General features: G+C 46.8%; 1 protein-coding gene across 1 annotated transcript; it reads left to right on the forward strand.

Moving 5' to 3' along the window:
• Nucleotides 1-22,296: 22,296 nt before the first annotated feature.
• Nucleotides 22,297-22,729, forward strand: LOC308614194 (cytochrome c). Its single transcript, XM_081228413.1, has one exon. It carries the CDS (start codon nucleotides 22,359-22,361, stop codon nucleotides 22,674-22,676), a length of 318 nt encoding a protein of 105 aa, XP_081084539.1. The 5' UTR covers nucleotides 22,297-22,358; the 3' UTR covers nucleotides 22,677-22,729.
• The last annotated feature ends 310 nt before the right edge of the window (nucleotides 22,730-23,039 follow it).

Here is a 23,039-nt window from a genome sequence, read left to right on the forward strand (position 1 = left end):
ATCATTACAACGTCCATCACTGCAATTTTATTAAACAGCAAGTAGTCTGAGTCCTGCCTTCTTCCCATCACCCTTCCTCCTTGGACTTCCAGGAGCTTCCATCCTGTAGTCTGTGAAGTCTTGACCCAACTTCATCTATGGCAGAGGCTTCTCCTGTAGCAGCCTGTCACGTCCACCTGGAGAGGAGTTTTTCTCAGTTCCACATTATCTGACCTACCCAGAGGACTGGAGTGTGTGAAACTGCTCCATGAAATGACTCCTCAGGGACTTCAAATTCCCACACTGGGGGTAGGATCTGATCCCCTCCTCCCACCCTCTCGTAGCTCTTCTCCCTCATCTGAAAGGTTCCCTTCTTTCCCTATGGCCCCTAGCCAGGGGCTCCCACCTTCTGGCTCCAAACTATGATCCAGCCTGGTCGGCCCCCAAACCATTGTTTCTCAAAGAGAAGCACGGTACATCTTGGGGTGCACGTCATAGTTTCCAGGGGAAACAAAACCATAGGATAAATATGGAGCATTATTTGGAGTGTCAATGTCTGCCCTGTTGGATAAACAGAATTATGTATATATGTAAGTTTTTCCCACTCAATAAAGAGGTATTGGGCTTCCCTGGTGGCGCAGTGGTTGAGAGTCCGCCTGCCGATGCAGGGGACACGGGTTCGTGCCCCAGTCCGGGAAGATCCCACATGCCGCAGAGCAGCTGGGCCCGTGAGCCATGGCCGCTGAGCCTGCGCGTCCGGAGCCTGTGCTCCGCAACGGGAGAGGCCACAACAGTGAGAGGCCCGCATACCACCAAAAAAAATAATAAAAATTAAAATAAATAAAAATAAAAATAAAGAGGTATTGTGTTCCAACAATGTAATTGCAGATAGATTCTCATATTGAAAGATGAAGGTCTGAAAACCTCTTCCCTTGAAGTGGTTATACATGCAGGGCAGGATCTGATCATTTACTGAGTCAACAGAGATGCACGCCCTGTGTGTGCCAAGCACTGTGATAGGTTAAATAGGAAGCAAGACTGATGAGGTACCTGCCTTCGTGGGACTTCTGTTCTAGTGGACAGAAGCAGTGGCTACTTTGAAGAGAGAAATACCCACCAGACTGCATAAACATTCCTCTGAATGAGTAAAAAGAAAAACTAATTTAACAACCAAAAAAAAAAAAAAAGGTCTCATTAATAGTCACATCTTTTTCTCGTGAAGGGAAAGGAAAGCTAAGGCAGAAAATTCTGAAAGTCCATTAAGGGAGTGAAACCAAGAAACATAGCCCCATAGACTAGAGATTCAAGACAGGCTTAAGAAACACAACATCAGGACTCTCCAGGGAAATGGGTAAGCCGGAGCCAAAGGCATTAGCACTGAATTAAGAGGAGCTTGAGCTAATGAGAAGGCAGCAGGATGTGGGGAGGGAAGGTGACTAGGGATCAAGTGCTGGACTGAGACGAGGGAGGCAGGAGGCCAGGGCCCCTCAGCCGGTGTCACTGACATGCTAAGCACGGCCTCCTCCTCCTCTGTCCTCCTCAGGGACAGAGCCAGCCAGATGTTAGGCTTCACTTTCTTCTGCATTCCTGCCCTTGCTCCCCTCCCCTCTGTCCACCTGGCTCTCTCTGGAGCTGCCATCTTGGTCCAGGTGTGAGCTGCTGTGTTTCCTCCTTGGGGGGAGGGGCAGCTGAAGCTGGTCTCTTGAGTGCGGGAACAAGTCCTCGCTCCCTGGTAAAGGAGTAGCAGGACAGACACTGGGCCCAGGGACAGGACAAGGGTGGGGGGCATCTTGTCAGGATCCCCAGACTCACCCCACAAGAACCGCCATGTGTTGCAGCCCAGAGTATGTCACGCCTTAAACTTTGACTCTTTGGCGAACAAGTAGTAGTCTCCACAACTAGTTAGTCGCCAGCTGGGCCACAGCACAGCTCAGCCACAACTTAGCAAGGCCCCCATTTATTCCAGCCAACTCATCCTGCAGGCCTGCCAGGCCCAGACAGTGCACAGGGCAATTCCAGGTGCTCACAAACTCAGCCTGGGGCCCCAGACAATCACCCTGCTTGGTGACACTTGAGCCCCCCCAAACCCATCACTGTGGCTTTTCATACACCACAGATGAAGCCCCTCTGGGCGAGAGTTGGAGGGTCTCACACACACAGGAGGCCTGGGGCTCTGAGCCAGCACCCAGCCCCCGCCACCACTGCCCCGGCCCTCATCCCCAGCAGGTGCTCCCTGAAGCGACAAGGACAGTGATGGTTCGGGTGGGAGCGCATGAGTTATGGTGCCGGTGCCTCGTAAACAAGTCTGGTGCCCGCCTGTCTTCATGAATCACCGAGGAGTCCTAATCCTTCATTAGAACATTCAGCAGTAATTGCTGGCGAAATGCCACTTGCCTTTTTCTCATTTTAACAAAACATTTATGCATGAAAGATTTAATGCCAGGTATCAAGCATATCATTGTAAATTTACCACTAATTAAGCCTAATTAAAATAATTAAATGGCTGTGGAGTCACCATGTGAATTAAAATCGCTTCTCCTCCACCAGCCTGTTTCTCACTAGCCAGGCCCCCGGTTTCAGAGACAAATATATCTCTTTCTCTAGATTTTTTTCCATCGCCCCGCTCAGCTTCACGCGGGGTATTTGCACGGCCAAGGAGATTTGATAATTAAGATAACGCTGTGATTTGACGGTGCGGTTTTTCAATTTCGGGACCCCAGGAGATTTTCCTTTATCTCAGTGAAGTATAGACAATTTGACAAATCTGTTGCTCGGAGCAGTCGCTGGCGTTTGCATATTCATTACTCATTGGATTTTTAATCAAAGTAGCTGATGGACCTCTTGCACCACAAATAACTCGGTCATGAATAATTTATCCGCGCTCACTGGCGGGGCGAGTGCACCACCCGCCCTGTCCCCCCACCCCCGGTGCCCAGGGGCCCCTGATTGGCTCACCAGGTCTGGCCTGCCCGGAGCAGCACATGGCCGCTCCAGATGTTTGGGTATCCATATGTGCACAGCTCATCAAAAACGGCAACGGCCCGCACCCAGGGGCCTCGGCCGTCCCCAGACAGGCCATCTGGAGTTGGAGGGGAAGACACACCACGGTGAATTGTGGGATGCATGTTTATATTCAGTGGCGCCGGCTGTGGCTGTGGAGGGGCGCGCACGAGGCCCTGGAATGCGGAGGATGCTGAGATCCAGGGCGGCAGGAAAGACTGGTGCCGGTAAAGCTGGGAAGCTACAGGCAGGGCCATTCCACATCTTCCTGTGGGTTGCCCTGGCTGCCTGCCTCCCCGATTCTTGGGCCCCTATCTTGCAACCCGCCCACCCCATAAACACACACATCTTTTCCCCAAGCCCTACTGACCAGTCAGGGCCAGCTGCTCCCCCCGGCCCCCCTCACTTTGTCCACGCTGCGCCTTTATCTGCGATCCTCAGCCCCCTCGGTGCTACCCCCAGCAGGGCTGGCTTAGAATTTCCCTCCGCCTCAGGCACTCTTACAGCACTCACGCCTAATCATATCAAACGCATTTAATTTACCCACATGCCACATTAACTATATTTTATATTTAAGTGTGGAAGAGGTGAGTGGAGATGCAGTTGACTGGGTGACATCATAGCGCGTTTTGTAGACATTTAATGGGCCATTTACTCATTCTGATTTTGCATTTTTCTTTTCCTTTGGAGCCCGTGGCGACTGGCTCCCTGGGTCTCAGTGCTTCTGCAGGCTCCTGACAAGCAGGCAGGTCTGGCGTTGGGCCTCCCGTGCCAAGTGGTTTCAAAGGCCCCGGCCTACACATTAGCCTTTACCACACCCAAGATTCACAGAGTGGAAACTTCCGTGACCCCACGGCTGAGGCTGATGCCCCTGCCCGGGCTTCTGGAGCATCCCGGTCCTCTCTGGCCCCAACACACATATGACGATTGCTAGCAGGCATGGCCCCCTTCTCCACAAGACAGTGAGCCTGGGAGGGCGGCCTGCCCGTCTCTGTCCCCCACGCCGAAGCTCATGTTTGAGAAATGAACACTGGACTTCATGTTTCCAAGAAGAGGATCGACGACCTTGGAAGGGCAAGTGAGCTGGAATCGCAGTCTGAAAGCGTGTATGGAAGACAGACAGGGACAGCCCTTCTTGACCCAAGCCACAGATCCCCGTGCAGGGCAGGAAGGAGGGCACTTCCTCCTCGCCTCCAGCTACTTCCCAGCCACCTCTCAGCCAACAGCCTCACCCGTGAGAGTGGGGTTAGGGTGCCCCGGGCCCAGATCTGCTGTGGCACACGGGGGTCTCCCTGAGTCCGCCCTGAGGACTCTCAGATCCAAGGAACAGCCCCTGCCCAGGCAACTGATCGGACCAAGGTGAACCTTGGCCGCAGAGCCCCTCTCAAAATTGGGGCGCAGGTAATCACACGCCCCTTGTGAGTCAGCATCACCGTGCCTGCCTCTCCCACCACCCAGCTCCACACCCCCAAGGCGCTGGCGGGAGCTGGGAGAAGACTGCCGACTAATTATCAGGCAGACAGGAAAACCAGTGGGCCACGCTCTCCCTGTGACAATTAAAGTGGAAATATTTCCAGATATTTTTGTCTATTTTTTTTAAGGTGAGAGGGAAGGTGTGCTTATACAACATGTTTCTGTTTTATGGGGAGGGAGGGAGTGAAGAAACAGCCTAAGCCCTAAGCAGGCTCCTTCCCAGAGCCTGTCACGGATGGTAAGGACCCCCTGTCGCCCCGAGTGGCTGCTTGCTGTCAGGGCCCACCTGACACACTCGTACCTTCCCGTCTGCAGGTGGGAACTCCCCACCAAAGCGCACTTGCACCCCATGTCACTGCAGAGAGCTGAGGTCCCCCAGTCCTCAGGTGGCCGCCCAGCTACTGGCTCCACCCCTAGAGACACCAGTCAAAATTCCAGAGGGAGACCCACAGGCAGGATTCCAGAAGGAGAGGCACCAGCAGTCTCCTCTCCAGAGGACAGTGAAGAGCGTTTGCCTGGGAGGGGCAAGCAGACACCAGGGCGCTGGAGAAAGATCAATCCCACGCTCACACCAGAACCTTCCTCCTCCACCCGTGGTCCTCCCACCCTCCATCTGCTCTCCTCAGGGAACCCACCCACCAGCAATGCTTATTAGACCAGACATGTCAACCCCGGACGGCCCCACACCTCAGGCACTCTGCCCCACCCGTCCGTCATCCTCCCAAGGGAAGCAGAGACCAGGCTGTGGCTTGAGCAACGGCCTCTCCCCGACTGAACCTTGTGGGGGCCAGGGCAAGGGGCTGGAAGACTCCTGCCCAAGGGGCAGCCAGTGCACAGACCAGGGGTCAAGTCAGGACTGGGGTTGGGGGGGATGTCACTCTGACTTGCCCCTCTGGAATCTGAATGGGGACACAATAGCGAGGATGCCAGGTGAGGCCGGAAGAAAGTTATGAAGACCCAGGAAAGGAGCAGTTACACTGATGGCAGAGGCTGGAGTAAAATTTACCTCTCTGCTTCTGAGGGAGGAGATGAAATTAGCCGTCCCTAGAGATGACTGGGCTGCAGGAGATGGTGATTCCTGGGAGCCGGGAGAGGCTTGTCGCCCTCACCACCATAGTACATGTGGGTATCCTTAAGGTCATTCCACGACTGGGGTCTATTCCCTGCCCCCAGAAGCGCCAAGCCCTCACTGCTCATCGCCAACCCCCGCCCCCCAGAGGACCCCCCAGGGGCTCCCGCCTTGCAGATCTCCTTCCCACTGACAGCCAGGAGCGCGAACTGGAGCACAGTGGTACAGCAGCAGTCCAAGCAGATGCAACAGTACTGCAATTATGCACCTCGCTCAGAATTCCCCAGTCAGCCATCTGCAGCCATAACCATTCAGATCCCAGTCTTGTTTGTTTGTGTTGTAGTCAGAGCAATAATGTGTATTCCCAATTCCTTGACAACTAACTTTATTTTTATTGTCTTTGTGTTCCATTGTTGAATTTGCAAAATCTATGTTTAACAGCACTGTTATAATTTTCAACTCCAAGCAATGTTTTTGCTTATGCTTCCAGCTTGGCAAACATGTTTTGAAAACCTGTTGGGTGAAAAGCATGATGCTGGATCCTAGGACACAAAGATGATGAAAATAATAACAGTGACTCTTACTGACCACCTACTCACTGAATTCTCCTAATGACCCTATATATTGGTACTGTTATGATTCCTATTTTTACCAGTTTACCAATGAAGAAATTGAGGTCACGCAGCTCTTAAGTGGTAGAGCCAGGGTTTGAACCTCGGAAACCTGGTTCCAGGAGGCATGCTCATAATCTCTGTTAGAAAAAGAAAATAAAAATCTGTGGAAAGCTTACTGTCTAATAGCAGAAGTGGACCCATAAACAGATAATTTGAATTCTTATGTTAACCGCTAAGAGAACAGTACATACTGGATGCTTAAAAGCTGTAGCTTTATATAACATGTATTTCTATTAATTCCAACTCTAATTTTTCATGACTTAAACTGATTGTAGATGACATCTGTAATCACAAAGGCTACTAAACATAGAAAGGCCTCTCTCTTGAGCTCCTGCTTTCTTTCATGATGGGACCCGGCTTCTGTGCTAGCTAGAGGAATTGGTAGGAAGTAAATCAGGAAAGCTGAGCACTGCTGGTGTCTATCATCATGTTGAGGATACATGTGTCGGAGCAATCTAATTGATCTCATGTGGTTTTATTTCATATCCTCAGGGAAAGTGTAAGCCCCTTGAGGATAGCATCTGTGAATTTCCATTTGTTAATTCCTTTCTCCATGAAAGAAAAATCACACGAACACATTATATTGAGCACCTATTAGGTGCCAGGCATGAGCTAGCAATCAGAGTTAGAGAGATAAAGAGAGCTTTACATTCTGAACAAGAAAGATGGCCAAAGAGCTAATGAGTGACATGGTGCAGCCAGGGCTGTATCAGAGGTAAGAAAAAGTGCCAAGAACCCAGAGGAGGGAGTGACCAACTCTGCCCAGTTGGTGGCTATAAGCAGTCCACACAGAGCAGGGTTCCTGTTGCTGTAAGGTTTAAAGGAGAAGAACGATGAAGAGTAACCCAACTGCCAAGTGGCAATAACATCCAAAGTCCTTAAGCAGTTCTGTTATCACAACTCTGATTAATGAACACACTTCAGTACAGGCAAGGTTTTACACACGAAGTCTGACCCTCCTCTCTCGAATCCATGCTTTCTACCCCTCTCTCCCTCCTTTATCCTCTCTCCTTCTCAGTGCCTCTTTCTCTGCTTAACTTTCCCACCCCCCTTCAGTTTACCATCCCTTTCCTCTAATGATCTGCTTAGTGTCTATCTTTCCCCTTACTTTCTTAACTGTGGTTAACTGGACATGATAGGAAATTCAGATTCTGGAAAGAACCAGGAATCTGGCAGGACTGAGCCATGGTACTAACCTGGTTCTATCTGGGTTACATCCTTCTCTATCCCAGGTCCCACCGCCTCCTCCTGGAAGTATTTTCTCACTCATCAAGAAAGTGCCTGAGTATTTCACATGTGAATGAGTTGTCACCTTCAAAACTGGCCTTGGGGACTTCCCTGGTGGTCCAGTGGGTAAGACTCCACGCTCCCAGTGCAGGGGGCCTGGGTTCGATCCCTGGTCGGGGAACTAGATCCCACATGCGTGCCACAACTAAGAGGCGGCATGCCACAGCTAAGAGTCTGCATGTTGCAACTAAAAGATCCCGCATGCTGCAATGAAGATCCTGAGTGCCATAACTAAGACCCAGCGCAGCCATAATAAATAAATAAATATTTTAAAAAAAAACTGGCCTTGGATTTCACCCTCGTTCATAGGGCAGAACCTCATGAGTATTGCTAAGTGTATCCACTCATGTGTTCATTCATCCATCTATCCATTCGCTCGATCAACAGGACATTCTGAATCCCTGTGGTAATTACCAGGGAGGTTGAGATGAATATAGCCCACTAGCAGAGCCAAACACATACAAGCCCAAATGACAATATGCTATCATATAAATCAGAGTTGAAAGCAGTGGCCTGTGGAAATGAAGCCTGCAAAAGGGTACTGAAGAGTGAACGGAGAGGTAGAAGGAGGATCAATAGAGAATGGTGTCGTAAAAACCAACAGAGGAAGGTTTTAGAGCAGGGGAGGTGCCAACGGGTCAAAGGCAGCTAAGTGGTCCAAGAGAACAAGAATGGAAACGCTTCACATGGATCTGACCACAGGAAGTTGCTGGTGACCGTCGTGGTGCAGTTGCGGGGGACAAGGATGGAAGCCAGGTGGTGGTGGGTCAGGGAGGGAGTGGATGGTATGGACATGGAGAACTTCAGTGCACACAGCTCTGCAGAAGTTTGGCTGGATGGATGAAAAAGAGAAATAGGGCAGTAGATGGAAAGAGACAAGCAGGTAGAGAGCCTGGGGATTATTTAGGATGAACGAAATTTGAGCAATATGGCAGATCTCACTGCCTCCATCTGGGACAGGAAGAGAGTCTATCATTTTCCCTCTTTCCTTCCTTTCAGAGGGTCCCTGGCCCTTCATCAATGCCTGCTACATGGAGGGCCAGCAGGCAGCCTCTGCTATCCCTGATTCTGCTAGGGGAGCTGGAGCCAGCAGAGTCCTGCCCCTTTAAGTCACGGACCCTTTAAATGCTTGGCTGAGTCAATGAGAGCGAGGAGTGTGGGGAGGCCACGGGACAGGGGCCTGGGGACAGATCCCAACATGGGTGTGCAAGTGCACGCACGGGAGGGTGCTGTTTAACAGGGAATCCCCAGATCACAGAACTGAAGTCCACGGCGTCATTGGATCTAAGGATCCTCTTTTTTACATATGAAGAAACTGAGGCCCAGAGAGAAGAAGGGACTTGCCTGAGGTTGTACAGAGAGTTTTGTAGCAGAGCTGGGTCTAGCCCAGGCCCTTGACTGTTGGCTTCTTGCACGGTCCACTCCAACTACCCAAGGCATGACCATGCTCAGCCTTGGGCGGCTGCATTACAGGACTGGCTGTGAAAACACATTTGAATTCAGGATAATTTTCCTGGAAAAGCAGTGTGGCTCAAGGTAGTTAGATGTAATCTTCCAGCCGACTATGATGGATATAGGCGACACCATCATCATGACCTCAGGGAAGCCCACTCTGAGCCCTGACATGGGTCCCTGTGGTGCACCCCAGAACACCCTGCACATCTGCATAAGAGGCACGGTCCTCGGCAGTTCTTGTCCCATAGCTGTCACCTGCACTGCACCGCACTCCGTGGGGACCTGGATCTGTTTGCCTTGTTCACTGCTTTGCCCCAACACTTAGCCAACGACTGGCCCAGAGTGCAGTTCAATTAGTATCTGTTGAAATAATTAATTAGTTAATTAATCCTACCCTGTAGAACAGGCTCTCCAGGTGGAAAGGTGTTCAGAATTCTGACCTCGAACCTGAGGGAACTGTCTCTCTCCCAGGCAGCCCCTGTCACAGAAGCAGGCCTCCTCTCCTGCTCTGTTTCCCACGAAGCAGACCCAGGGCCGGGCTCCTCCAGATGCTGGCGGAACAGCAAACATCACATATGCCTCCCTCCTCCCACGTTTGAATGCTGTGCTTCTCTTAATGCTACGCAACCATACCCTCTCTGTTGTAAGCTAACAGCTGACTACCTGCCACCCCACCTCCACTTCCCTCCACCCTTGCTGCCAGTTTTGAACATGCACCCAGGATTGCGAAGTTGACTATGGGGCCCCAAATGTAGGCCTCGATGTTACTAAACGTTATCTGATTGGATGTGCCCCTTCCATCTTGACTGTCAAGGTGTGCATGCACGCTACCTTTCCCCTAATGCATTTACTGTCCTTCCCAAATTCGGGGCATCTAAAAAATTGGCAAGCAGTTGTTCTGTCTTCATCAACTTAATTGATTAAAACAGAGACTGGTCAGCATTTAAGCCAGAGTCCTGTGGCACATCACTAGAGACCCACCCCATCAGGTTGATAATGTTTTTTTTAATTGACACATATTGAACAGACTCCTTTACCAGTTACAAGTGCATCTAACATACCATCAGCCAGCTCTGAATTTATTTATTTATTTATTTATTTTTTGCGGTACGCGGGCCTCTCACTGTTGTGGCCTCTCCCGTTGCGGAGCACAGGCTCTGCTGGACGCACAGGCTCAGCGGCCATGGCTCACAGGCCCAGCTGCTACGCGGCATGTGGGATCTTCCCGGACCGGGGCACGAACCCATGTCCCCTGTACCGGCAGGCGGACTCTCAACCACTGCGCCACCAGGGAAGACCTGAATTTTTTCCTAAACCTTGATTCAGTGATTGGAAAGACATGATTATATGACCTTTTTGCCATTTTCTCGACTCAGCTTTCTTTATATCTTAATTTCTCTCTAGGCCTCCCCATCTCCTCCTTTTGCACATTATTGCGGTTTTTATAAGAAAATATACATGGCTTGTAGGTCCACAGTGTAAGTATTTGAGAAACCCTGATCTAGCCAAAATTGCTCTTGTGGGTTTTCTCATGACTGCACAGAACTTAACATAAAATCAATGTGTAATAAATGTTTGTGGAAGAAAAGAAAGATGCTGTGAGTGAGTTTGCCAAATTCCTTGTTGGGAATGAAATCTATGTGTTAGAAGGTTCTTCTGGAATATGGTTGTTTTCTTACTGCAGTTTCCCTAGAAAGGAAAACCTGAAAGCAAGCTTGCGTGCTGATGCTTTATTAGGAAGAAGTATAACCCCAGGGCAGTAAGAGTGAGGGCAGGAGAAAAGAAAGTAAAGAAGAAAGCTGTACTAGGTTGAATAGGGTCCCCCAAAACTCATGTCCATCCAGAACCTCCAAATGGGACATCATTTGGAAATGGGATCTTAATTAGGTAAGATGAGGTCACACTGGACCACTTAGGGTGGTCCTTACATCCAATGGCTGGTATTCTTATAAGAAGAGAGATACAGAGATACATAGATACGCATGGGAGAAGGCATGTGAAGAGGGAGGCAGAAATCAGAGTGATGTGTCTACAAGCCATGGAAAGTCAAGTATTGCCAGCAACCACCAGAAGCTTGAAGAGACAAAGAAGGACCCTTTCCTAGAAACAGCAGGAGGAACCCGGCCTTATGGACACTTTGATTTCAGACTTCTGACCTCCAGAACTGTGAGAGCATAAAGTTCTGTTGCTTTAGGCCACCCTGTTTGTGGTCCATAATTATGGCAGCCCTAGGAAAACAATACAGAGGGAAAGTAAGTACAAGGCAGTGTGTTCTGAGATGGGCGCATCTTTATACAAAAAGAGGCTGGATGCTAAATTTTATGTTATGTGTAGTCTACCACAATTTCAAAAACTGAGGAACAAAAAGAGACCAGATATATCTGAAGAGGCTATTTGGAACCACTGCTCCTTGGAATGGTCTGTCAGCAGGGAAGAAATAAAAGGAATTGATTCGCTATCTCCTTCCTACCTTCTCTTTCTCATTGGTCAGAATTTTCCACCCAAGGTGTTAAATCCTCTGAACCTCTAGACCCTGTCATCAATGAGCAGCTGCTAGGGGAACCAAACCTATGTCTGTGGTTGGGCTCCTCCACTGAGCCCAGAAATAGCACTAAGAATCAGAGTCTCTGCTCTGGCCAGATTGGGCTCCATGGCTCATGCCAGGGGGCATGCAGAACCTGGTCCTCCAACCCCAGGAGGCTGAGGTGGGAGGTGGTGTCAGGAGACAAGACATGAGCAGCACTGAGAGGACCCTCCTGAGAAAGCAGCTCAGGGACCAGAGGGAGGTGAGGCAGGCAAACCTAGAGAGTGCAGGCAGTGACTTCACAGTGATGTGTCTGCACATGAGAGTGTAGAAGCTCCTGATTCAGGGTTCCCACCCCAATGCCCGTAGGGACCAGACACTGATTCGAGAGGTGAGCCCTGTGTACAACCAGACAGTGATCTTGGGAGCACACATTCTCTGTGACAGGCCAGCCTCTATCAGGTGGGCAATCAATTGTTGCCTAGCAGGACATGGACGCAGCATTGCCAGATCTTCTCATTTTTCACAAGAAGAAAAAAAAAATCCAGATTTGAGGGCTTCCCTGGTGGCGCAGTGGTTGAGAGTCCGCCTGCCGATGCAGGGGACATGGGTTCGTGCCCCGGTCTGGGAAATTCCCACATGCCGCGGAGCGGTTGGGCCCGTGAGCCATGGCCATTGTGGCTGCGCGTCCTGAGTCTGTGCTCTGCAATGGGAGAGGCCACAACAGTGAGAAGCCCGCATACCGAAAAAAAAAAAAAAATCCAGATTTGAAAAAAAAATGACCTCTCTCAACTTTGCAATGTTGTTAGGTATTGGGAAAATGTGTCTACATGGTATGAGTGTGTGAGAACTAAATTAAGAAACTTAAAATTCTCTTGAAGGATATAGAGGTGACTTAACCAAATGGAAAGATGTACCATGTGCTCAGACAGGAAAACACGACATCATAAGGATGTTGAATCTCTCTGAGTTAATCTATACAAAAAGTCTACATAATCTAGATAAAAAGTAATCGAGTATTACTTTTAAAGTAATACATGTGAATATAAAGTGCATACAGGAAAAGATAAACAAGCAACAATAGGAAAATTCTGAAAAAGCAGAGGAAAGGATGGGGAAGGCCAGCTTTAGCAGATAGGAAAACACAGTATATAAGTTTCACACATGAATAAATAGAGAGAGAGATGGACCCAGAAGGAAAGTCTGGAAATAGACACAAATACATAAGGGAATTTAAAATATGATAAAGATGAACTGGCAAGATGGAGGCATGGATTACATCAATAAGTGATAGGGATAACTGGGTAAGACATGTAAGAAAAAATAAAGGTAAATCTGTATCTCCACCCAACACAAAATAATTTCCAGCTAATCTAATATACCATTTATTTCATTCATTTATATTGTTTATTGTCTGCTTTCCCACTCTGGAATGTAAGTTCCATGAAGCCAGGTGTTTTTGACAGTTTTGGTCACTACTGTATCCTCTGTGTCTACAACAGTGTCTGACATACATTCTGTGGTCAATACATATTTGATAAATGAGTTAAATAAGCGAATCAAACATTTAAATGTTAATAGCAATAGCTTTAAAGTAAGAGGAAAAACCACTGGAGTATATTTTCGTAATCTTATAGTGGATAATATTTTTTAAGTATTAAAAGAACTTAAAAACCATAAAACAAAAAAAATGATAAATTTGATCATAGAAAAAAATTTCTTAATGGCAAAAGCCATGAAATTAAAGACAGAAAATGAGTATCTGGTAAAACACACACACACACACACACACACACACACACACACACTTCTATCTCATGTAATAGACAAAGGGAAAAATAACCTAATATACAAAGAGCTCCTTTAGAAAAAACACAACACAAGAGAAAAATTGGCAAAGACTATGAATAGAAATTCACAGAAAGATGTTTATCCTTACTCATAATATGAAAAATGCAAATTAAAACTCCTATGAGATACCAGTTTTCATCTATCAGATTGGCAAGACTGAACATTTTGCTACTTCACTGAGTTGATGAGGGTGTGAGGGAACAGGCCCTCTCAGACACTGGCCATGGGAGTATAACCTGGCCCAGACCACAGTGACAAGCAATTTAATAACGTCTTCAAAATTATAAACGTTCACACCCTTGACCCAGAAGTTCTACTTCTAAAAATTTATCCTACAGATACACTCAAACACTTGCAAAACAGGTTGTACAAGTTATTGCAGCATTGTTTGTAGCAGAAAAAAAACTGGAAACAACCCAAATGTCTATCAATAGAAGTGTGATTAAATACATGATGGTCTCTCCATACAGTGCAGTGTGAGCACTAACACACCACATAGCCTGAAAACGACGCGGAAGTTCTATCTGTGCCAATATGGAAAGGTCTCCAAAACATATAACTATATTATTCAAAATAATGAACACAACGAACGCAATTAAATGTCAACAAATGAGAGTTAGGTCTGGTCTGAGAGCTGCCAGTTTTCAACCCAGTAGAAATGGTATTTCATTACATGATCAACATGAAAAATTGTATCAGTGAGACAAGTATAGACTATTGAATAAATGGTCTTGGACAAACAGAGTAGCCACTGGGGAAAAAAGTAAAGTTAGGTTTCTAATTTCACACCATGCCGCACAAAAAAATTCCTATGGGTTAAAGAACTAAACATAATAAATGAAACAATAAGAGTATTAGAAGAAAATATCATCTTGGGGAAAGAATATATCTTTGAAAGATTCAGGACTCAACAGCAACTGATAAATTTGACCACATAAAAGTGTCATAAAAATGATGGAGGGGAACATAAAGCCAAAAGACAAGAGACAGACTAGGAGAAAATAGCTGCCACATGAATAAAAGACAAAGAAATAATAACCCCCTTATATATAAATTGTGTGTATAGATCAGTAAGAAAATAGACAATCTAGTAGAAAAATGAGCAAAGAATGTGAAAGGGACACTCACAGAAAAAGAAATGCCAATAAGTCATGAGAAGATGCTCATGCCTGCAAGTAGTCAGAAAAATGCAAATTAAAGCAGTAATGGGATATTGCTTATCACCTATCAGATGGGGCAAAAACTGGGGGAAGGGAGGAGGAACATATTCAGTGTTGGAGGGAGATTGAAGAAATGGTCTCATGTGTTGCTGGCAGGTATATAATTAGAATATCATTGTTGGAGAGCAACTTGGCATAATCTATCATATTTTTAAATGTGCATACCCTTCAAGCAAGAAATTTCTGAGTAGCCGTCCTAAAGAAATACTTGCACCTATACACAAAGCAATATATGTAAGATAGTCATTACTGTATCGCCGTAACAAGAAAAAAAGAACCAAACTAAATGTCTATCCACAGAGAGTGGTCAAACTGATAATATGTATTATAGAACGCTTCACAAAAGATCTAGTTTTTAATGGAATAGATCTGTAACTGAACAGGACCCTATGGGGCCTTCCCGGGACAGGACACCCCACCACCACCTGCCTCTTGTCTGTAGAAAAGCTTTAGCCTCCTAGGCCTTCCCCAAGTTCCAAAGAATAAATTTAATCAGAGAAATGAGAATATGCAGAAACAAAGGAAACCTGGCAAGCAAGACAAAATAAGAGTAGTTTACCCATTAGATGAAGTCAAGGACCTTTAGTTCCTCCTCAAGAGCTACATATAATATTTTGAGCCATAATCCTTTGAGCTGTTTTGCAGAGATTGAAACTCCCAGCAGGTGGAAGAAGTTAACTGTATGCTGCCCACAAGCATGTAGACCCCAGACTAGTTGGAACCAGAAGGTTGACGATGTTGGCTCCCAGTTACCTCACCAAAAACCAATCAGAAGAATGTCCATGAGCTAATCACACACCCTGTAACCCTCTCCTCAGCACATAGCCCCTTCCTCTTTTCCTTATATAATCCCTCAGCAAAACCTGGGAAGTGAGGAGTTGGTTCTTTGGGACATGAGTCCACCTTCTTCCCAGGGTTGCTAGCTTCTTCAATAAAGCTGTCTTTCCTTTTTCTCCAATACTTGTCTCTCAGTATTGGATTCTTGAGCAACAAGCTGCTGAACCTGAGTTCAATAACAGATCTATGTGAAAAAAAAAATGAAGGTATCTGCAAAGACATTGTTAAGCAAATAAAAGAAAAAGCAGACCGTAGAAGAATACATATACTATTTTGCCAACAGAACAAACCATGTATTTTTATATTAGCACATGAGTATATAAATGCTTATAAAATAGTCTGGAAGAACACAAACTCCTAACAGCAGGCACTTCTGAAGAGAGGAATAGGATGAGGGAGGGTGAAGGCAAACTTCTGTTTTTGCTGTATCCCTCTCCAATCTATCAAGCATTTGTGACATGCTATGTATAAATGTGCATTCATTGATTCATCCAAATATATGCATATGTTCACATACGCATATTAAACATTACAACAAAAGATTTACTGAGGACTTTCCCTGTGCCTTGCACTGTGCTAAACACTTTACTTGCATTATCTCGTTTAATCCTCACGACAGTGTTATGATTTAGGTACTGTGATTATCCCCATTTACAGATGAGAAAGCTGAGGCTGTGACAGGTTAAATGGCCTGAAGTCATGCAGATAGGAAGTGGCAGAGCTGGAATTCAAATTCAAGGGTGTCTGATTTCAGAGGACACATCCTCAGTCTTGCCCTTCTAAGAACATATTTAGGTAACACATTTAGGTAGTGACACCTGGAGTCCAACCTCTTCCAGCTCTGTGACTCTGCAAGGTCCTTGGGTCAGCTGGACATGCCAGGAGAGGGAGCCAGGAGTGCCGGAGAAGGTGGCTCTCCCCAGCTGGCGGGTCCCTGGAAGGGCAGCTGTAGCCGGTTAGCCTGGGGACCCCATGCTGCCTGTCTTCCAGCTGATGCTGAGGGCTTGTGCTCATGCACAGACACACAGCTTTAGAGCAGAGCCCACAGGGCCCTCACTGCAGGCCTGATCACCTCTGAGTGCAGATGGGGAAACTGAGGCTCAGAGCAGGAAGGGGCTTGCTCCATTGCATGTGGAGGCAGGGCTGGAATCGGGATGGGATCCCAGCTGGTCTTGCCCTCTCCCCCAAAGGCTGACAAACCCTGTTGCAATTTCTTTCCCCATTAAGTGGAAGTGGAGCACTTCCACAGTGCTGGGTGGTGAGGGCCAAACAGGACACGGCACAACTTCTTCTAATTTCTTCTTAAATCAGCCATGTCCAAGGGCAGCTTTTGTAACCCAAAGGCTCATTTATTCCTGAAGGAATATCCACAGATACTCTGGTGTCTTAACAAGTGGCAGGAGATGGGCAAGGACTGAGCTGGCCCTCTGCGAGCCACGGGGACTGGGGCAGCAGCGGGGCGTCACACTCGGGCATCTCATCCCTCTCTCTGTCGCTCTCTCTCTCTCTCTGTGTGTCTCTTTATCTCTGGTTTTAAATCATCTAACTGCTCCTGCTTTGGGCAGAACAATTACAGCCATTTGACCTGAATCGATCTTTAGGCCACAGGGACCTCCTTCTGGGTTCATCAAAAAGGCCACCATTGTCCCTGGCAGGAGCGTCTGACTCACCTCTGGGGACCAAAGTGATGGCACCAGGCTCACTGGATCTGGAGACTTTGTTCTCAGACAGGATTAAAGGACTGTCCCCTAAAATCCAACCACCCTGCCCTGCTGGGCTGCCCTCCTATCTCCTTCTTTTTGGGTCTCTTTGCCCCTGTTTCTCTCTGTCCCCCATTTCTTCCTCGGTTTCTCTCTCTCTCTCTCTCTCTCCCTCTCTCTCTCTCTCTCTCTCACACCCCTTCTCTCTCTCATCATGTCTCCATGTCATTGTCTGGACCTCTCTGTGTCACCATAATTTATCTCAGTCTCTGATTGACTTCCCCCCCTCCAACTTCCCCCTTAGTCATTGAAGACTCAAGTAACTTGCTGATTGCCAATTACCTTCCCTGCTGTTTCCCTCTCATCTTCCTTCCTTGTCTTTCCCCTCTTTTTTCCTCCCTCCTTTTCTCTCTGCTCCCCCCAACGCCCAGCCAACTGGGTGCTACAGGAGCCAGGCAGCCTGTGACCTGCAGGTGAGAGCCATCCCAGCTCTGGGGAGGGGCGTGTGGCTTGTGACCTGGTCATGAGGCAGCGTTGCCTCTACGCGTGATCCCAGGGCTCACTACGGCTGTGAGCTCTCTCACCTTCCCCGTGGCATTTGTCAATCAGAGCCAACATGACAGGCCATGGTACAAGTTGTCACACACCCCTTTCAGACACATTGCCAGGGCTTATTTTAAACCTCTGAGCCCAGTGCTAGGATGGCAGGGTTGATGGTGCAAAGGAGCACAGGATGGTCTGAGGAGAGCGGTACTTCCCCCAGCCTAGGCAGTCTCATGGTGTGCCTTGGGGAGCTCATGGGGCACCATGCACCCTGGTACTCTCTGAGGTGAGGCCACATCGGCTTCTAGGCAGTGAAGAGAAGCCCGAGTCCCATCGAGGCCTGGCTGGCTGCAAGAGGAGTGTCCACTCTGGACTCAAGCTGAGACCTGGGACCCAGGCTGAGCCAAGCACCAGTCTCCCTGGCTGTGATACCTGACCAGACAGGCTGCCCCAACCAAAGCCCAGGCCCGGCTACCATGAGACTGGCAGGCAGCTGTAGCCCGGGCCAGGTCGGGGAGCCGTCTGCTGGGTCAGTCTGCAGGGGCACAGGCGCCTTCCCTGCCTGCAGGCCACCTCTTCCCCGCTACCACCTAAAGACTGCTCTCCCAGAGAACCCTGGGGAGGCTGCCCTGGGCACCAAGGGCTTGGCCAGGAAACAGTGCTTGAGAAAAAACACTGCACTGGCGGCAGGAGACCCAAGTTCTGCCCAGCTCACTGTGAGATCACTACCTCACCTGAGCCTCAGGGTCTCATTTATAAATCTAAAGATCCACTCACAGGGAAATGATTGAGGAAATGAAGATACATACACACAGTGGAAAGGACTGTCATTGTGGTCACTGTTGCCAGATGCCCATTCCCCCTTCTTTTGGTCTTAGCAGGGCTCACAAACGTGCACCTCTAAACTACATTTCCCAGCCTCCCTTGCAGCCAAGGACAAAAGCTCAGGATAGAAATAGCCAGTGATGGGTGCATTTTCTGGATCACACACTTAAAGGGGAACTGCTTGTCCTGCATTTCCTCTTTCCTCTTCCCAGGGTCTAGGCTCCCCTTTTCAAGAGTGGTGAGTTAGCTTCTGCCACGCAGATGGGGACAACATACTGGAGGCAACAAGACAGGAGCAGCCTGGGTGCCTGGAAGAGGGGATGGAGCTGAGCTGCCCACCTCTGGATCACCACCTGCTCTCACATGAAAACCATACCTCCTGCCTTGTTTAAACCTCCGCTATGTGGTCTTGTTAAAGCAGCCAAACCAATATCCAAATGAGTGTTCACGCCATGGAGTACTCTGGGAACATTAAAAAGGACAAAGTAGCTCTATAAATACTTCTATGAAATGATCTCCAGGATATACTGTTGGATGAAAAATGCAAGTTGCCAAAAAAACACATAGAGGGTGACTCCATTTAGGCTACAGCAGGCGCAAACCTCCTGTGTACCCAGAGAAACATGCAGATTTCTGTATGTCCACATTCATACATGGAAAAGCACAGGAAAAGACCTGAAAGGATACATGCTAACTGACAACAGAGCAACTTTTCTCTGCACAGGGCTCCAGGATCAGGTCCTAGGGGGTCAAGTGAGGACTGTGATTGTTTCTTCAAACCACTCATAATGAGACGGTAGGCGCGAATTTCTCAGCTCCCTTTCAGCCATAATATCTTATGATTTTAAGCACATAGAATATAGACTTGACACTGCTACCCTCCACCACCCCTCACTCGTAAGAAGTTCCCAGGACTTCTTGTTTAACCAAATTCATCTCCACCCCATCCCACCCATGCCTCCCTCTCCCCCAGCCAATGTTCCAGGTCTTTCTTCCTCCACTCCCTCTATTAAGTTTCACCTTCCCTTTATCCATTTTCCTCTGTGCTGATCGTGAGCTTGGGAACTATGTGATAGGCTAATCCCTGTTATGGGCTTTAATGCCTGATGTCTCAGCTGACGGCATTTACCTGCCCCAGTCACATCTCCTCAGTATACCCAGGCCCAGGTGTAGAAGCAGCATACAGCAGGTATACAATAAATATTCAAGGAAACAGAGATGAGGCTTGAAGACATTAGGCTAAGTGTAATAGGCCAGACACAAAAGGACACCATCTATTGTATGATTCCACTTATATGAGGTACCTGGAATAGCCTAAAATAGAGAGATAGAAAATAGAACAACGGTGGCCAGAGCCTGGGGGAATAGGGAAAGGGGGAGTCAGTGTTTAATGTATACAATTTCAGTTTGGGAAGACAGAAACATTCTGGAGATGGATGATGGTGATATGTGTACAACAATGTGAGTGCACTTAATGCCACTGAACTGTATACTTAAAAATGGTTAAAATGGTAATTCTTAGGTATATTTTACCTCAATTTAAAAAATCAGTCAAAAAAAAAAGGGGGCTTCCCTGGTGGCACAGTGGTTGGGGGTCCGCCTGCCGATGCAGGGGACACGGGTTCATGCCCCAGTCCAGGAGGATCCCACATGCCGCGGAGCGGCTGGGCCCATGAGCCATGGCCGCTGAGCCTGCACGTCCGGAGCCTGTGCTCCTCAACGGGAGAGGCCACAACAGTGAGAGGGCCTCGTACCGCAAAAAAAAAGAAGAATACAAAGGGGGAGGGAAGGAAGGAGCAGCAAGCCTGTGATGGATGATGCTATGAGGATGGAGAGGGCTTCCTAGTGCCCTTTAGAAAACACCCAAAGCACTTTCCCATCTGCCCTAAAATTCTTAGTCCTGTAAACTTCCTTTCAAGCCACACTGAGCTAAAAATAAGTGATAAATTGTGGGGTGTTAAATTTATATTAAGTGAAAATGTTACCTTCCAAAACCAAATTATTGCTGGAATGGAAAAAAAGGAGGAAAAGAAGATGGTCATGGAAAACCAGGACAGAGAACACTCAAAAGTCATTTCAAAGGTATTGAAGGTCAAGCATTTACACGAAGACTGAAAAGTGGCAATGCATTTAGAGACCAGGAGGCCAGAAGTAGCCTTTCCTGTACAGACGCCTGGTGTGGTGGGAGCAGAACCCTGATGACCATGTATTACAATAGTCAATGGTCACACACATACACACTCATTCCAAAGACTGTGGTGTAATACATAAGGTACCCTGTTAATTGAACAAAGCTGTTACAGAACTATATATATACATATGTGTGTATGTGTGTACATATATATGTATAGTATGATTTTAATTATGTTAAAATCAAAACAACAACCAAAGACACTAGAGGAAACATATCAAAAAAGGAACCATTGTTTTGGTACCCTTTATTATCTTTTTCCATTTATAAATCTGACTTAATGAACATATGTTATTTTTATAACAACAGATAAAAATCCATGCCTTTGTGGAGCTACATTACAATGGTGGGGACCAGGCCATAAATAAATAAACAACATGTCAGGTGGTGATAATGCAGAAGAAAAATAAAGCACTGGGAGGGGGTCAGAGAGTAACAGGTAGAGGGATTGTTTAGTAGAGGGTCCTCAGGAAAGTGACAGGCAGCAGAGACCAGAAAAAATGGAGGGGGCAAGCCTTGTGGATATATGGGGGGAAGAGAAGAGGTAATCAACGATAATAAATAATTTATGTTCAAGGATATTCAGTGCAACATTAGTTATGATAGTGAGAAATTAGAAACAACCTAAAGGATGAGTAAAAGGGGAATAGTTAAATAAAATATGGCACGTCCATATCATGGACTATCCTGCAGCACTTGGAGAATGCAAAATAAACCCACAGAAAGCCACACCCACCTTTCACATCCATAGGACTGATCTGATGATGGATCAGGGTCAACCACAGTCACCTGGGAGAGGAGTGCTCGAAATCACTGCTGGGCAGGGCACATCTTGGTCCAGCACTGCAGGAAAGCAATTTAACTACATATGTATCAAGAATCTCAGAAATACCTATTTTTGTTTAAGGGAATAATTCTCCTTCTAGAAATCCATCCTCAGATAGTTTTAAAATGGACAAAGCAAACCACACTCTTACTTACGATGGTGAAAAGTTGGAAATGGCCTATTATTCAACATTTAGGTATTTAAGTAAAATACGGTACATCCATATGATGAAATACTATGAGGCCATTAAAAGTGTGTTTTCAGGCTTCCCTGGTGGCGCAGTGGTTGAGTCCGCCTGCCGATGCAGGGGACACGGGTTCATGCCCCAGTCCGGGAAGATCCCACATGCCACGGAGCAGCTAGGCCCATGAGCCATGGCCGCTAAGCCTGCACGTCCAGAGCCTGTGCTCCGCAACGGGAGAGGCCACAACAGTGAGAGGCCCTCATACCTCAAAAAAAAGAAAAAAAAACAAAAAAAAGTGTGTTTTCAAAAAAATGATACAAGTGAATTTATATACAAAACAGAAATAGACCCACAGACACAGAAAACAAACTTATAGTTAACAAAGGGGAAACTTTGGGGGAGAAGTAAATTAGGAGTTTGGGATTAACATATACATACTACTATATATAAAATAGATAATCAACAAGGACCTGCTGTATAGCACAGGGAACTATACTCAATATCTTATAATGACCTAAAAGGGAAAAGAATCTGAAATCAAAGAATATATATGTGTATATGTGCATACATAAATGGAACTGAATCATTTTGCTTATACCTGAAACTAACACATTACTAATCAACTATGCTTCAATTTAAAAAATTATTACCGAGAAAGCGGGACGTTTGGCTTGGGAGCGGGAACGGCTTAGTCGTACACGGAGAAAGAACGATTTAAAAATGGGTGATGTTGAGAAGGGCAAGAAGATTTTTGTTCAGAAGTGTGCCCAGTGCCATACTGTGGAAAAGGGAGGCAAGCACAAGACTGGACCCAATCTCCATGGTCTGTTTGGGCGAAAGACAGGTCAGGCTGTCGGATTCACTTACACAGATGCCAACAAGAACAAAGGCATCACCTGGGGAGAGGAGACGCTCATGGAGTATTTGGAGAATCCCAAGAAGTACATCCCTGGAACAAAAATGATCTTCGCTGGCATTAAGAAGAAGGGAGAAAGGGCAGACTTGATAGCTTATCTCAAAAAAGCTACTAATGAGTAATAGTTGGCCACTGCCTTATTTATTATGAAACAAGTGTCTCATGACTTTTTATGTATACCATATTTAAATTGATCTCATACACTAGAATTCAGATCATGAATAGCTGATGTAATATTTCTGTCCTGATTTAAATAAGATTGGCTTGTGGCTAAATGAATATGGTCAGCTTTTTGAATTTTGATAGTAATTCTGGTTCAGCAAGTACTATCCCTGTTTTCCCCTTCTAGAGAGATGATTAAACTTGAATAAGGAATGTTAAACTTTTCAGGGATATGGTGAATGCCTTCTCAAACCCTATAGGAGATTGGTTTTATATTTAGATTTCTATAACTGGTTATATTAATATATTTAAATACTGAGAAG

Source organism: Mesoplodon bidens (assembly GCF_964165515.1).
Source record: "Mesoplodon bidens genome assembly, chromosome: 3".
In the NCBI taxonomy this organism is placed as follows: Eukaryota; Metazoa; Chordata; class Mammalia; order Artiodactyla; family Ziphiidae; genus Mesoplodon; species Mesoplodon bidens.

Excerpts from the sequence above, each read along its gene's own strand:
- LOC308614194 (XM_081228413.1), top strand. The coding sequence starts at position 22,359 with ATGGGTGATGTTGAGAAGGGCAAGAAGATTTTTGTTCAGAAGTGTGCC.